The sequence below is a fragment of the Acanthochromis polyacanthus genome, chromosome 22, assembly GCF_021347895.1.
Source record: "Acanthochromis polyacanthus isolate Apoly-LR-REF ecotype Palm Island chromosome 22, KAUST_Apoly_ChrSc, whole genome shotgun sequence".
Taxonomy (NCBI): domain Eukaryota; kingdom Metazoa; phylum Chordata; class Actinopteri; family Pomacentridae; genus Acanthochromis; species Acanthochromis polyacanthus.
The window spans coordinates 25,315,751-25,331,771 of NC_067134.1; the positions used below are offsets into that span (position 1 = coordinate 25,315,751).

The 16,021-nt window shown below is 44.6% G+C and overlaps 1 protein-coding gene across 3 annotated transcripts in view; it reads left to right on the plus strand.

Moving 5' to 3' along the window:
- The first annotated feature begins 4,252 nt into the window (after window positions 1–4,252).
- nrp2a (neuropilin 2a) overlaps window positions 4,253–16,021 on the plus strand; it is an 81,139-nt gene continuing 69,370 nt past the window's right edge. For 2 of the 3 annotated variants that reach the window (XM_051942182.1, XM_051942183.1), the window contains exons 1-2: window positions 4,253–5,119; window positions 14,042–14,219. In XM_051942182.1, coding sequence (XP_051798142.1) covers window positions 5,044–5,119; window positions 14,042–14,219 — 254 coding nt within the window. In that variant the 5' untranslated portion in view covers window positions 4,253–5,043. The remainder of the gene's footprint in view (window positions 5,120–14,041; window positions 14,220–16,021) is intronic. The other variant, XM_051942181.1, reaches the window with a different exon arrangement.

Here is a 16,021-nt window from a genome sequence, read left to right on the forward strand (position 1 = left end):
GTTATCCATCGTAACGTCTCACCAGAATTCGCCTTGTTTAATTAGTTTTGCAGCTTGCCATCGCTGCATCTTGGCCTTAGCACAATCCAAAAAGACCGTGATGGGTTTAGAGAAATGCAAAGAAGCCGCAGATAAAACAGTGATGGTGGGGTGCAGTGCAGGGTCATTTTGTTTTGTTTGTGGGCACATCTATGATTTCTGCCTCTGCTTTTTTCAAGATTCCAGCCATCAGAAATGATACAACTGAGCAGCTGGAGTGCTTTGCTTGTTCTTTATAAAATCTCCAAAATTACATCACTTATCCGCCATGAAATGTTAAAAAAAAGAATCAAATTAGTCGTTGAATTAATCATGAGATGTGCATTTCCACTGAGTAATCAAATCACGATATTTCTGCAAAATCGTTTTATTTTAGGTGGCTCATTTTAAAAAGAATAATTAGCAATAGTTCCTGTCAAAATTCTGCACATTTTTTGGGATAAACTGCTTGTTGTGTTGATGCAAAGAGATGACAAGAGAGTGAGTAGATAATTAATCAAAAAAAAATGCTGCATAAGTGGAAAGGAAGCACGGTGAAATATCTTTCTCCACTTGATGTACAGAGAAATGTGAATAATCTAAATAGTTAAATGTCTTTAGTATGTTGAGCCCTCACTTTAACACATGTGGACGTTTGGTAGTTTTTCCAATTTCTGTAAAACAAATAATGACGGAAATCAAACCTTTTTTTTGATGGTTTCTTGCATTGCAGCTGTCATAATGCACAGAACACATTTCTGAGTTCTCTGTACTTCTATCCATGGTTTTACTGTTTCCATAGACGTGCAGGACTTTGTATTGCTGTGAAAAATGAGCCCAAAGTGAGTAGAAATGTGCAAAAACAGCAACCAAGAGGCTTAATGTATGTCATCTGTAGTAACCTATGTACTCGAATCCACAGTTTGATCGACCGTGAGCTCTTAAGTGCACCAACATGTTGTCAAACCTGTAGTTTAACCCAGAGTGCCGCCACATATACCCTCCAACAGAAGACTGCAGTCAGTGTAATCCCTGGTGGGACAAATACAAACGCATTCCACCCACAACATTCCCCCTGTATCTGCCTCACAGGTCGGCCTCCATTAGCCATGCATTGACCCAATATTTGGGGGGTTGCGAACTGATGGCGGAGGGGGGGGATGTTGACAAATGGGAGTGAGGAGTATCAAATGACCCCTGGAGACTGGGAGGGAGGGGGGAGAACAGAAAGTGACCTGGTGCTGCTTGAAGGTTTTTCATACTGGCCGTGTTTTCTCTCCTTTTATCTCAAGGAAAAGGGTCAAATCAAGGGTTAAGCAAAGATCGCCTGCACTCGTCAAATAAATAAAGAGTCTAACCAGTGCTTTCTGAGGGGGAATAATCTCACCAGCAGAATCAACTGGCCCATGCCAGCGAGGACGGCACCGCCTAGAGGCTCAGATTAGCCAATCGGAGTGACGTGTGACAGCCGCCGTGGCCTCGGGCGAAAGGTGGGCTTAGAAATGAGTGACGGGCCGTAAGAAAGCTGCAAGTTGATGGCATCTAGTCGAGCTGGGGGGCGTGGGGCAGCGGGGGGATGACAGTCGAGTGAGGTGACAGACAGACAGACAGAAAGTGAGGCGGGGACACACAGACCTGTCGTACAACCTTGTGTCAAGGGCGTTGGGGTGTTTTGTCGGCATCGTTCTTGAGCGAAGAAGGCTTTTTTTTGTTGACCTTTATGTTTTCCTCATTTACGGGCACCAAAAAATATTGTTTCCTTGTTTGAAAAAAATCCAAAAATTCTGCAAAATTTCTGAAAATTTGCAAAACCTCCAACGATACCTTAAAAGTTTCCTTTGAAATTTTTTATTTTAAAAAATCACCCAAATTTGGCAAGAAAATTCTTGGAAATATTTTCAAAAAATGAGTGAAAATTTCCTCCAAAAATCCTAAAACTATCTAAAATGATTACACGTATATATATATATATATATATATATATATATATATATATATATATATATATATACAAAGTCGCTGGATTTTGGTAGATTTTTTTTCTGAATGTTCTTAAAGGAAATATCCGAAAATGTAAAAAAAAAAAAATCAAATTAGTCCTTAAACTAATCAAGAGATTGAGAAAATCAACCACCTCTAACCGTAAAATCACGCTATTTCTTCAAAATCATTTTATAATAGGGTGTCTCATTTAAAAAGGAATAATTCCAATAATTCCTTAAAAAATTTCCCTTGAAAATTTTATTTTTAAAAAATCCATCAAGTTTGGAAAGAACATTGAGTAAAAATCTTCCAAAAAAAATCCTACAAATATCTAAAATGATTTCATATATATCAGTAAAACTTCTAATAATTTCTTTAAGAACATTCACAAAAAATTCACTGGATTTTGGTTGATTTTTTGGGGGAAATGTTCTTAAACATTTTTAACATTTCTTTTTTTCACCCAAAAAATGTTCAAAAATTTCCCAAAAATGTTTTAAATGTGCGCTGTGTGCGTTGAAGCCGTGTACAGAGAACGGATGGATGGATATTCGTTGTTTGTCGGACAAATGTGTTTATATTACTCGCTGTGGTAATCACATCTGAAAGTGGTTTATACCGGCGGATTCATGAGAATCTAAGCTTTCCATCGGCGTATAGTGTTTGTGTAATTGCGTTTGCAGTTTCAGACATTTAGCAAATTGCTTATGCAGATCTCAAAGTGTACCGCGGGTGGAACACTGAAGCGCAACTGAAGCGCAACGGGTTAAATAACTTAAATATTATTTCGCCACAACTTAGCCCCTCCAGAAAAAACGCAGGTAAAAATCCTTGATTCTGCGGGCTAAATCCTTGATTATGCATTGGCTAGCTTAGAGAACGTTAGCACGTTTGCTAAATTAGCATAATATGAATCCTAAAGTGGTTTTAACGCCACAAGGTTCTGTGTGGAAAAATATTATATACTAATACGTACAAAGAGAAACAGACTTACTGGCGTTTTCGAAGTCCCAGGTCCAGGTGAACTCTGATCCATGCTTGGTCAAACGAAAATGGCGTTAGCCAGCACAGGGCAATCTGCTCCTGTCACCTTTCCTCAAAAACAAGAAGGGCGTTCTCGAGCTATAAGCCCCGCCCCTCACGTGAAAACACTGCCAGTAAGAATGAAAGTTCAATGTTTGTATTTTCGCTTTGAATTCAACATTTTTCAATGCCAAAACTTACTGTCAGCATTATGGCTACATAGCGTATCAAATGACCCCTGGAGACTGGGAGGGAGGGGAGAGAACAGAAAGTGACCTGGTGCTGCTTGAAGGTTTTTCATACTGGCCGTGATTTTTTGGGGAAAATGTTCTTAAACATTTTTAACCTTTCTTTTTTTCCACCCAAAAAATGTTCAAAAAATTCCCAAAAATGTTTTAAATGTGGACATCAGAAGTTTCACTGTGAAAATATCTGTTTTTTCCCACATTTTCAAACTTTAAAACGGGTCAATTTTGACCTGCAGGACGACACAAGGGTTAAAGTGAATGCACCTGTAGCTAGAAGAGCTTCCAACCAAGAAGGTGCATTACAATAAAGTTCCCCCCTTTCTGTGTCCTGACCTTTAGGAATGCAGCCTTCCAAATAAAGCTGCCATCCAGGCCACATACTGTACCTCATTACACAGCCAGTCCATTACGCTACACGGTAATACAAGCCATAGGCAGGGCACATGGAGAGGCCTTTCTCAGCAGATTATTTTGGGCTCACTACTGTGTCATTACACAGCCTTCTTCCCTGCTCTGTATTTAGGCTTGTTGATTGCAGGGCTGAGATTGGGCAGGGCTGAGGTGGGCTCTCCCTCCACTCAGTTTGGAAACTTAGATGTGGCAAAAAAAAAAAGCAGCCATGTGCCACCCTCTCCTCTCCACCAGGCAGCCACCCTTCCCTTTCTCACTCCTTCTGTGATGTATATTCTTTTAAATTCCCTCATCCTTTAAAAAAACAGCCCCAGGAGCAGAGCAGCCCTGGTTTACCATTACAATGCGCTTTATCTGGCCCTTATCTATGGGAGGCTTCATATCTGTGGTATCTAATGGGGGGGGGGGGGGGGGGGGGGGGGGGGGGCTCTGTTTGTGTGTCAGAGACAGAGAGGGAGAGGGAAAGGGGAGAAAGCTACAGGAGAGGGAGAACACACTCTCTCTCTCTCTTTCTCCCTCCCTATAATCGGCGACTGACGGGAGGGGGCGGAGCCGAGGCGCCGTGACTGTAACGCGATAGCTGCTCGGCTCAAAAGCGCGATCACTCACACACACACTCCACACACACCTCGCAGACGCGCACACGGGGACACACGCTGGCGTCGGAGCGGAGCGCAGGGCTGCACGGAGCCGCGACCGGAGAGAGGCGCACACGGGAAAGAGGAGCGGCGTGACATGAATCCACGGCGCGCTACTTTTCCTTCATTCTCCTGTTACTTTGGTGCCTCGTTTACAAGCAGCTGCTGACACTCGGAGACACTGAGGTTGTCCAGGGGGGGTTTGGAGACGCTGCTTTCTGTGGACTTAACCGAACCTCGTGTGCGCAAAATTACGCGGGGACGCAGAGAGGGAGATACGCGGACAGGGGAGCGTCTCGATCGGAACTTGACGCGCCCTGGAGCCGCTGTCCAGACTCTCCGGAGCGCACATCTCTCCTCCCAGCTGCCGAGCTCACGCAGTATTAATCACGGAGTTTGTTTCTTGGCTGTTTTTCTGCTTGTTTGTTGTTGTTTTTTGGATGAGCTGTCAGCGGCATCGCGCCTCTAAATGGACTAAAAGGGCTGCGCTGATCACATTTCCCCAATTCCCTCAATGACATGTAGTTGGCACACAGTTCTCTCCACCAATGGTTTAGCAAACACCGTGGGATTCTCGCTGAAGTGGCTCAGTTGTGAGTGCTGCCGATCGGGTGTGGATTTTTGCTTGGAACAGCAGCATTTCTCTCCTACGAGGTGGAACAGTAGATACTAAACGCTCCGCACAAGTTTTTTTTTTTTTTCCTTTTTCCCCATCAGCCAAGATGGATTTTGCATCCTCGGTGTTTGGATTTTTAATGGCAATGTGTCATCTGGCGTTGAGAGTCAAAGGAGAAGAAGGTGAGTTGTAGTTCTACTTCTTGATTTGTGGATGTTCTGTGTGAACCAAAGCGTATCAAATGAACAGAAAATAGATTAGAAACCACAAATGCGCATATTTAGTCCATAAATTACCTTTCAGTTCGCCTTCTTGGATTACAATTACAGTGTTTTTAACATTTTTAAAAGAAGAAAATCCATTGTTCCGCGTCATGTGTTTCACATTATTGTCATCCACTGGCATGATGAAGCTATTGTGGGATCTTCCTGCTCTTTTGGATGTTTTATTTCCACTGAATATGGTGAACATGGGCAGAAGGATCTGGACTGAAGGCTTTATTTAATGTGCATTTGAAGGCCTCGTGTGTTTGTTTGATTAAAATTCTAAATTATACTCATTTAAAACAGTCTGACTTATAACTTTTGAGGGTTTTAATGAAATATTTAGAGAATCGGAAGCAAGTATGTGTCCCAGCTCTACGGAGACCATCCGCTCACTGAGCTGTGAATAATCTGATGATATTCATGGTGATACTGGCTGTACGGGAGGCATCTGAAATTCCAAAACTCACTATTATTTGTGCGTTTATCTTTCTGTTTATTCACAATTGGAAATAAACAAACCACTTCCTGATTAAAACGGTTTTCACACCTCGATGGGAGCAGGTTTTAGGTGCATTCTTGTCTCCATCCTGCTATTTTACTGTGCTGCTGGCGTCCACAAACCCGTGCGTAAAAGCTACACTGTCATTTTAGGCTTTAACTAATCCCATCACCGTTACAGCCACTGTCTTTATTAACCACCACGAGTCTCTCTGCGCCTCTGCTCGCTGCTCTTTGGGGTCTGTGTGTGCGCGTTGGAGGCGAAGCTACCGGCTGCTCCTGGCGGCGGCACACCACCACCTCCGTGCGCTCCGAGCGATCAAAAAACAATAAGCAGCGAGATTAGAGCTCGGAATGAGCCACAGAATGGGAGTCGTGCAGCTGGTTTGGATGCAGAGCCTTGCTTTAAGGCACTTAAACTGTCGCGCTGAAAAACGCAAAAAACGAAGCACCTTTATTCCAGAGGGAGCATGAACATGATAGCATACATAGCAGCTGAATGTATCCAGAATCCTAATTAAACATGGCTTTATCGTCAGCTGGCACCGCGTAGTCTGAGCATGGAAGTGATTAAATAATAGTTCGTTAGTGTTGCTTTATTATGTCACCAGAAATTACCTCAGGTTTGGAGCGGTTCAGGGGTTTACCATGCAGAGAAGTGACGCCACTGGTGGGATGACACATGGCCTCTCGCTGCTCACTCAGCCTCCTCTAACATTCCTGTTGCATTTACAGTGGACTCCGGGTGGCACAGGCTTATATTGTTGGGTGGTTTTTGTGCTTTTGGTCGCTTGTGGTTTGGTTGGATTTTTGCGTAAAAATGGAACAGTTGCCACATTTCACCTCACTGCATGTAATTCACTGCTCCAAAACGCGGGGGACTCGTAAGTAGAGGTGCATATTTGTGCTGTAGGTCCTCTCCACCGGGAGTAGGTGGGGTGTTCGTGATCCCATGATGACTGTTGAGCCTTTACAACACCACCCGCTGGCGTTCCTTAAAAACAAAACCCAGCTCTCTTCACTTCGTATGCTACTAGTTTTAAATAGGACAGTCAGCGCATGTGTTCCGCTGGCTGCCCCCATACCCATTGATCAGAGACAGATGTGAGCCTCTTGGCAGTCATCAGACTTTCTCTCCGTCTCACTCCCCTCTGCCAAGACACTGCACCACATGTCCCTGCCTCCATGCTCCCCCTAACAGCCACATTACGCACACAGATGCCAGAGGAAAGACAGGCTGATGGAGAACAGAGCGGAGATTTGAGGAGACAGAAAGACAGTGGCTGCAGAGAAGCAGATGCAAAGTTGCACAAAGCACAGGAAAAGCGAGCAGGCCCGTATGAGACAAAGGGAAGACTTAGGAAAGAAGACCGAGGGGGGGAGTGGATTGTCCATCAGGCAGCAGAGAGTGTGAGAGAAAAGGGCAAGATCAAAGCGAGAAGAGGTCAGAGAGTTAAAATGGCACTGGATGGAGAGGGTTTATGAAGTGGCAGTGTCATCCGGGGTGACAAAGTCGGGTAAAAATCGCAACCAGAGCTGGAGAGTTTGTGGATAAAAGAGAGGAAGACTATCTAGAATGTAAAAAAAAGAACACTCTCTGCTCTTGTGAAAGTTAAGCACACCGGAGTCACATTAAAGGTTTTTACTTTGCAAAGAGTTCCTGCTTTTTAACGATCGATCCCATCTGGATTTTGGCAACTTGATACGCGTACAGTAGCGAAAGCTTTCTCTCAAAGTGGAATGTTTTGGTACAAACTGACGCTCGCCCCGGGCAGCTTAGCCAGAAGTGTGAAAATCTTACACGGTCTCTGGGTGGAAGATCCAGTAAAGACGTCTGGAAAATCCAACACTGTGGCCTGAGGTTGTTTCCCAGTTAACAGAGGATAGAAAAGGCTCATTTTCACGTGCCAAGACCTTGTATTTGCTGTGTTTCTATCCAGAGAGACCTTCACTGCACTCCTGCTGTAATCTCGGTAGTTTGACTCAGTGACATGTACATTAATTACTCCATGCCACAAGCATTAATATTCAAGCCATTAAGCTGCTCATTTGCATGTTTATTGAGTGGGCGGCTGTGCATCCTCTCCACCTATGGTATCTACTTCTCCCAGAGTTTGATTTTTATTCACTTCATAATTTCTTCTTCAAATGTCGGCTCCTGGCTGAATAAATGTTCTCATTTTTTTTGTCACCTTTGTGGTTTTCCTCTTTCTCTTTTGCCTTCTCTCTCCTGCTCCTCTCCGCATCCACACCCTTCAGTTCTTTGCATTTCTCTGTATTTTAATCTGCCCGGCCTCGGAGGTATCAGCTGCGAAAACAAGGTCACCTATTAGCATTCATAGCCGAAGACAAACTGAGCGGCCCGTTCAATACCAGTCAGGTATGGGAGTCGCAGGCATCGCACAAAGCCCTGGAACAGCCCACCGCACTCGGGGTGAAATTAAAAACAAGACCCCCATAAATAAAACAGAGCTCGGCCTTTCAGTGTGTCGCATTAGCCGCATAGGGGGTCTTAACGGGTGCTCAGGGACGGGTTTAGGTGGAAGCTGGAGGGGGTTAGCATTGTCAAGAGGAAAAGCATTTTGAATTTACTGTGATTCAAAAAGCAGGGCTAAAGAGGAGAGGAAGCAGCTCAGGGTGTGAATTTATTTAAAGGAGGAAAAATAAAACGGCTTTTGTAAGAAGTGCAATTCACGCAAAATGGGCTTTTTTTTTTTTTTTTTTTGCCTTTTTCTTTAAGCAGTCAGTTCCACTGAAAGGTAACATTCAGTGAAGGTGGGGGGTAGAGGGTGGCAACAAATCACCAAGACTCCTGCAGCAAAGCTCAATTCTTCACAGCTTTCCCCTTGCTGATGTAGACTCTGCCGTTTCCACTCCAGACAGGGAAATCTTTTGTGAAAAGTGCTTTGGCGGTGCAGGTTTGATGCTGAGGAGTGCACCGGGGGACAGGGAGACATGATACTGTAGGCAGGTAGTGTTTAGGATTAGGCCCACACCATTACCCCCCTGCAGGCACCAGCAGCCATCTGTTTGCTCGATTGATCCATTGAACCATTGATCACGACGGCCAGCACTGTGCATTTAGCTGATTAGCATGGGGGCACTTATCCTGTTAGGGAGGGAGGAGCAGGAAAAGGGAGACAGAGAGAGGGGAAAGAGGATTTGGGGGGATATTATCTGCTTTTGATGTGGCTTTTGTTGGTTCTTAAAAGAGAATGCCGCCTTTAAACACATTAAGCAGTGTTTAACAAAAAGCTGCTGTGTGTGTTTGTTGCATTCCTGAGCTGATTGCTGTTTGCTTGCTGGGTCTATCGATCATTTATTCTGCTGGATAAATGACTGCAGAAGATGTAGAATCTGTCCAAAAACATCAGCGCATATTAGTGAGCACTAAGAGAAATGTGAATGCACTGTTTTACGGGGAAATCCATGTTAGAAATAGAACATTTTCACCCAGGTAGAACGTTCTTGCCCCACTTTTTACCACTTTGAGAAGAAAACGGGTGAAAAATGTTAATATCTCGGTGAATCTCTACAAAAAAATGTTCATTTTCTTCATTGTTTTGGAGTAAAAGCAAAATATAAATGATTTTTGTTGAGAATTAATCTTCGAAATGCAACAGAAATGACAGGAAACTTTGTAAAATTCAGTCATTTTGTTCGAAAAGCAAAATATAACTGATTTAAATGCAATAAATAAATGCAAAAATTGAAGAGAAATGACAGGAAACTTGGTAAACTTCAGTTCCCAGCTGTTTTTTGTTTGTTCTGAGGAAGTTTTAGTCGTCTTTTCAATGGGGATTTTGATTATTTTAAGTTTCCAGATTGATGTTTTTAAAGGCAGAATAGAAACATTTCATAAAGTGTTCTCCAAATGTTGCATTGAGAACATTTCTTTGGACGTCACATAACGCTTAGGGAATGTTTTATAGAAGAGCATCAGAATATTGCAGGCAAAGCTGGTCCTATATCACATTACAGGAGTGTTTTTTGAACGTTGGCATGAGAACCTTTATTGTCCTGTAACTGTATCCTCACAGCAGCCTCTGAATGTTGCACTTAAAACGTTTTAGGAACATTATTTGACGTGAATAGAGACTTGGAGTAAAACATTTCCTGTGAAACGCTATTAGAACTTGAAGTTAATGTCATTTTAGTGCGTTGGTAATAGCTTTTATGGCATTTATTTTTCCACTTTATTTGCTTTCAGTTCATTCTTTTTGAATATATTTTACCTGTGAGTAAATGAAAAAGTTTTAAATCAACGTATTAATGATATTTATCACAGATTACACACTCGCTGCTCTACTTTTCCACCCAGAGCTCTTTCATTACACCTCAGTTTAAAGGTCTTAAAGCACAGAGCGGTGACAGTGAATCTTTATTTATTTTTTCTGCCCTCGCCCCTCTCCTTCAGTCCAGTCTAGTGTGGAATGGGTGAGATTAAAAGCAGTCAGAGGGACAACCCCTGAATGGATGAGCGCTGCCCACTCTCCCCTCTTATTCCCCTCACTCTGGGTGATAGCACTTTTTAATTAAGCTGGGGAGGGAGGGGCCCGAGACACTAGGAATGATGGAGGGATTTATCAGCGCCTCTCCTCGCACTCGCAGCTTATCCCAGAGCGTGACGCCATGCCTCCCTGATAAGGCAGCTAATAGAAATGAGAGCGTGAACGTGCACCTACACACACACACACACACACACACACACAGGCTGCCGAACGTGAGCGGAGACATGCAGACATATGCACATTTTCTCCGATAATGAAGATAAAGGCATTCACAGCGCGTACAAAGACATCTGTGGGTTCGACTTGATCGGGAGTGACTAGAAAATGTGCACAGAGGAGGATGGATTTTGCTCATTTCATTCATACTGCCTATGCTTACAAAGAGATCTATACATATTTGGAGTATTTTTTGCTGAATTTCACTTCCAGAATAAATGAGAAACACGCTTCTGCAAACACACACACAGAGTAGCGTCATTGTTCTCATGTGATAGGGGTTTCTGTCGCTGCACGGTAGGAACATATGCAGCACTGGTGTGTGTGTGCAGACAGATGGGCTCTTCTAGTGGAGGAGACAGTGTAATTCATGAAGCTCGCTGGCAGCTCCCGAGTGCTTCCCCCTGCGTTACTCATCCAACGCCACAAGTTCTGTTCTCGCCAAAACATTCTGCTTGACAAGGACACACACACACACACACACACACACACACACACACACACACACACACACACACACACTCATATAGATGTTAGATAACTGAATATGCAGGCAATTAGCAAAAACATACACTTCTGTCATTAAAATCCTTCTTGAAGCAGTTTATTTAGTGCATGATGCAGATAAAAATGATATTCTTTGTTGTTTTCTGTCACACACACACATGCACAGACACACACACACGCGTTCACATAGACGTTAGCTAACTAAATATGCAGGAAATTATCGAAAATACACCCTTCTGTCATTAAAAATCTTCCCAAAATGGTTGATTTAGTGCATGATACGGGGAAAAATGACATTTTTGTTGTTTTCTGTTACATAGACACACATATGCCCTGACACACACATGCACATGCACACACACATGTTCATATGGACGTTAACTAACCGAATATGCAGGCAATTAGCAAAAACATACACTTCTGTCATTAAAAACCTCCTCGAAACACTTGATTTAGTGCATGATGTGGGGAAAAATGGCATTCTTTCTTGTTTTCTCTCTCTCATGCACACACACACACACACACACACTACTAATGCCAGTGTGTGAGAGCTGACTGACAGAGGTTTCCCGGTGGGGTCAGTGTCTACAGGGAGCCGCTGGATAGCAGGCATGTCTTAATGAGGCTCATCAGGCTCTCTGCACACACACTCTCATGCACACACACTCTCATGCACACACACTCTCATGCACACACACTCTCATGCACACACACTCTCATGCACACACCGCCTGTCCCCACCTCTTCCTCACCCGCCGTATTTCTCCTTCCTCATCACCTTTCCTCTGTCGCCTGCTTCTCCCTGTCACTCCTTCCCACCTATGCACTCAGCACCCGACTGTCATACATCAACCTCCCCCTCCCCTCCTCCCCCTCTTTCTGATCAATCCCCTCCCTCCCCCCCGCCTCGCTCCTCAATCCATCCTTCATGCGTCCTCCTTTTTTTCTTTTTCAAAAAAACCTTCCCTTCCTCATCTCCATCTCCCCCGTTCTGCTCTTTCATCCTCTCGCTCCCCTATTCCTCTTCCATTTTTCTTCTTCCCACTGTAATCCTTCTCCCACCCCCCTCCTCATCCTCCTCCCTCCTCCTCTTCATCCTTCTCGGAGGCCACTGAATGGGCAGCTCAGGGAAAAAAGTGTTGAGGCTGCAGGATTCTCCCCAAATGGCTTAATCTGCCGAGGCTCCGCCGCGCTGATAGCCTCCTGCACACCGTTCCCTCCATAGGCTTCCCAACAATGACTGTCTGTCTGCACAACCGCAGCAGATAAAGAGATGTCTGTGTGTGTGTGTATATATATGTGTGTGTGTGGCTTTCTTTCTGTCTGTCATTCTTCACCATCCCTACTGTGTTTTTGAAAATTTCCCCTCACTTTTGTTTGTGGCTGACGGGCCCTCTGCATGTTTTTTTGGAAGTGTGTGTGCGTGGGCGGCCGTTTGAACGCGCGTTTGTGTTGACACGCACACATCAACGCGTGGGCGTGCGTTAAAGCATGCATCCCGGTTCATGCGAGCAGCCTTCATGCGTGCACGTGTAGCCGAACTTGTACATTTGTCTTGCGTGTGCGTGCGTGTGGGCGGCCGGAGTCGCGCACTGACATGAAATCACCGGCAGCTGTGTGCGCCTGATGCGCGAGCGTGGGCGTAGCTCCTCTCCAGTAACAAAGTAAGGAAGCCATCGCAGCTCTATCAAATGTCAGAGAATCTTAAGTGTGCCTTTTAAGCACAATAGGCGGTGGAAATGTCAACACTTGAAGGGTCTATTACACTTCAAGCCTTTGGTGCTGCTTTTTTCTTTTTTTTCTTTTTCCTCCCCTCTCTTTCCGCTTCTTTTATTGATGCTTCCACAGAAATCTGAAAGAAACAGGCAAAAATATCAACCCATTTATGTCAAGAATAGCGGGCTGAGTGGTTAAGCGCACCATTTGGTCGTTTTTATACCAGAAGATTCAGCTGGTTGCCTGATAAAGCCCTCCTCAGCCTCCTCCATGTGCTGTTTTTTCTTATTTATCCAACAGAAGGCGGCTACAATATTGAGGAAGCGTTCGTCCCCTCTTTGAGTTCAATATCACAAAGTTCATTACATTTAGAGATCCCACTGGAGCATCAGCAAACACAGACGGTGTTGGGCAGCGAGCTAAACCTCCCCCTGCTGTTGTCATGGAGAACATGTTTTGCCTAAAGAATAATAATGCTGCGACTGTATTCCGATGCAGAAGTAATAAAAAAAGGAGCCACGGCGCACAATGCTCTGCGTGTCGCCCCATTGTGTGTGCGCAGAATACCCGTATGCGTGTTCCTTTTGTATGTGCATGTGAGTTTATGTGTTTAGCGTGTTTCTGGGAGATAACGCAAAGCGCGAGAGCCGCCATAGCCGCCGGGGCGCAAACACAGAATGGGGCCTTTTGTTGCCGCGTTAGCTTCTCATTACAGAGTTGGGGTGACCCCCCAGAACCCCACTAGACAAGCCGTCTGCGTGTCACTTCCTGCCTGGGCCTGCAGAGCAACGCTATTGGCAGGCTATTGTTCCTGGGAGAGCGTGATAGGATCAGGGAATGTGTCCTAATGTTTGCAGATTGGCTTGCCGGAGCAACAATTACACTTGGAGAACGCTCCCAACGGGGGAGTAGAGAGATAAGAGCCTGGGTGTGGAAGAGGGTGAAAGAGGCTCTGTGTGTTACTCTGTCTGTGCGTTTCTCTCTGTGTGTGTGTTACTGTGTGTGTTACTGTGTGTGTTTGTGCTCACCAGATGCAGCAGCAGCAATGATCTTTTATTGTTTTAATAGCTTACCCATGTGCTCCCGGTCGCATTGACGATCCACAATGGAGAAGTTTGTCCAATTTCACCCTAACTGACAGCCTAAATTGCTTTCTTTGTTTTACTGTTCATTTGTTGCTCATCACATCTTCATATAGAGGTGAAAGAAGGAGCGCCGTCTGAGTCACAGCTCCAGGGAGTGTACTGTTTACTGCCGAGTTGCGTGGTTTGGCAGGCAAATGACAAATCAAAGTTATGTTTAGGATAAAATAAAAACTGTTGCTGTGTTTTGTAAGCTTCACCCTTGATAACTGCGTCCAAACCCCACCCTTCTGTCGTCCTTATCGCAGTACCAGAGTGTGGAGGCGTCCTGGATGCCAGCGAGGCCGGTTACATCACATCCCCAGGCTATCCTCTGGAGTACCCCCCCCACCAGAACTGCCACTGGATCATCAACGCGCCGGAGCCCTCGCAGCGCATCGTCCTCAACTTCAACCCTCACTTTGAGATCGAGAGGCTCGACTGCAAGTAAGACGGGGAGGGAGGGGAGTCCCGGTAATAAAGTCCATAAACAGCTCTGTTATCGCAGCAAAATTGCTTCCACCACGAAGACTTGGTGGTGTACTATTATTCTGGCTGAATGATGATTTGTGTTGACATTTTCATTAGTATGCTTCAAAAGCATTCGTATCTCCAATAAGTAATTTCCTGTCGAGTTTTACATACTGTTATGATTCACTGCTGGCGCTTTGGCTCCCAAGTTTCTGAAGCCTTTTTCCACATTTTGACCACAAGAGGTCAACTGCTAAGTAAGTTTTAATTGTAGATACAAGCTCTCTGTAAAGCGCAGACTGTTAACCAGACTGCGGTTCCGTTTCTGAGTGCTGAGCTCGGTTCATCCTTTTGGCATTCACACCACCAGCCTCATTTTCTGCTGCTTGCTGGCTTTTAGCTCCGGCCTTTTAAAGCCTTCTTCAGGGCCATTACCAGGTTAAATTCCTTGCTCAAGGGCACATCAGCTGCACCGTGTAACCTCAGAATATTCAGAGAGAAGGAAATGTTGCTCATTTCGGTTTCCGCAGCTCAAGGTTTTAGATCTCTTTCGCACGCCGGTGAACACAGACAACAGGTCACAATAAAACCCTGAGTGGAAGCAGTGATTCAGATTCAGCTCAATAATTAGTCCATGTGTTCTTTCCACTGGCCAAACTGATGATGAAGGACCAAAAAATACTTTCTCTGCCAGGAGATACTTCATTTTCATCTTGTGCTGCTTAGAAGCAGATGTTGGAAGTTTATAAAAATTCATATTTGAATGTTGAACAGCCCGTATGACATTATCAAGACTGCAGCTGTAATCCTCCTCCATCTGATAATCAAATGCCGCTTTTGGAATTCTTTAGGGCAGTGAGGAAAGGACGACAAGATAGGATGAAAGAAAAGAGTCCCGATGTGTTTCAAAAGCTGAAGAGGTGGAGGGAGTAAACAGAAAAGTCGAAGGAGCAGAGAATGGGAGCCAGCTGTTTATCTGGATATGAGCACATCGGTCAGTTTCCTTTCTCAGAGACATGAATAATCCAAATCATATGGTCCTCTATTGTCTGTAACCTCAGAGGAAGGAGGAAGAAGTTGGTCTCTATTGTTTAATCCGCTTTTATACAACCGAGTCAGAGCGAACGCGGCACGTCTCGCCACTTTTGAGTCCATTTGGTCCGTTTTGAAACGACCAGACGAGATTGATGAGTGCAGTTTTTTGTACAATCACTTCCATTTATCCCTCCTTTCCCTCGCACCAGTCTCCTGTCTGGCTGCAAATTGAAGGATTAATAATCCTCGATGGGTTGTTCCTGCATTGTTCACTGACAAAGCACTTTGTCTGGCCAGGAGAAAAATGTTACTTTCATGACTACATCAATGGCAGCTTTGGTGAAAGGCTTTTTTTTTGTAATGATTGTCGGTTTCTATTCACACGGTTGCCTGCACTGAACTGGAAATGTTATTTTGATGTCTCCTGCTTTTGTGTCTCCTGTTTTTGTTTAGTTTTTGGGTTTTTTTTTGTCAAAGGCACAAAAAAACCCTTGCGTAATTATCTCTTTTTCACAATATGCTCCTGCGCTTTAACACCAGCGTCACAGTGTCAACGCTTGTAGCACGCCGGGCTTCCCGCTGTAGTGGGAGTTGGAGAGAGAGAGAGAGAGAGAGAGGCGGCTCAGCTGTTGATAAGCAGTGTGTCAAGCAGTTTCTCACAGCCCAAAGGCATGCAGGGCAGGAGGAGGAAGAGAAAACCGAAATGCCCGCTGTTTTTCTCCTCTCCACAGACAGTTTTATTG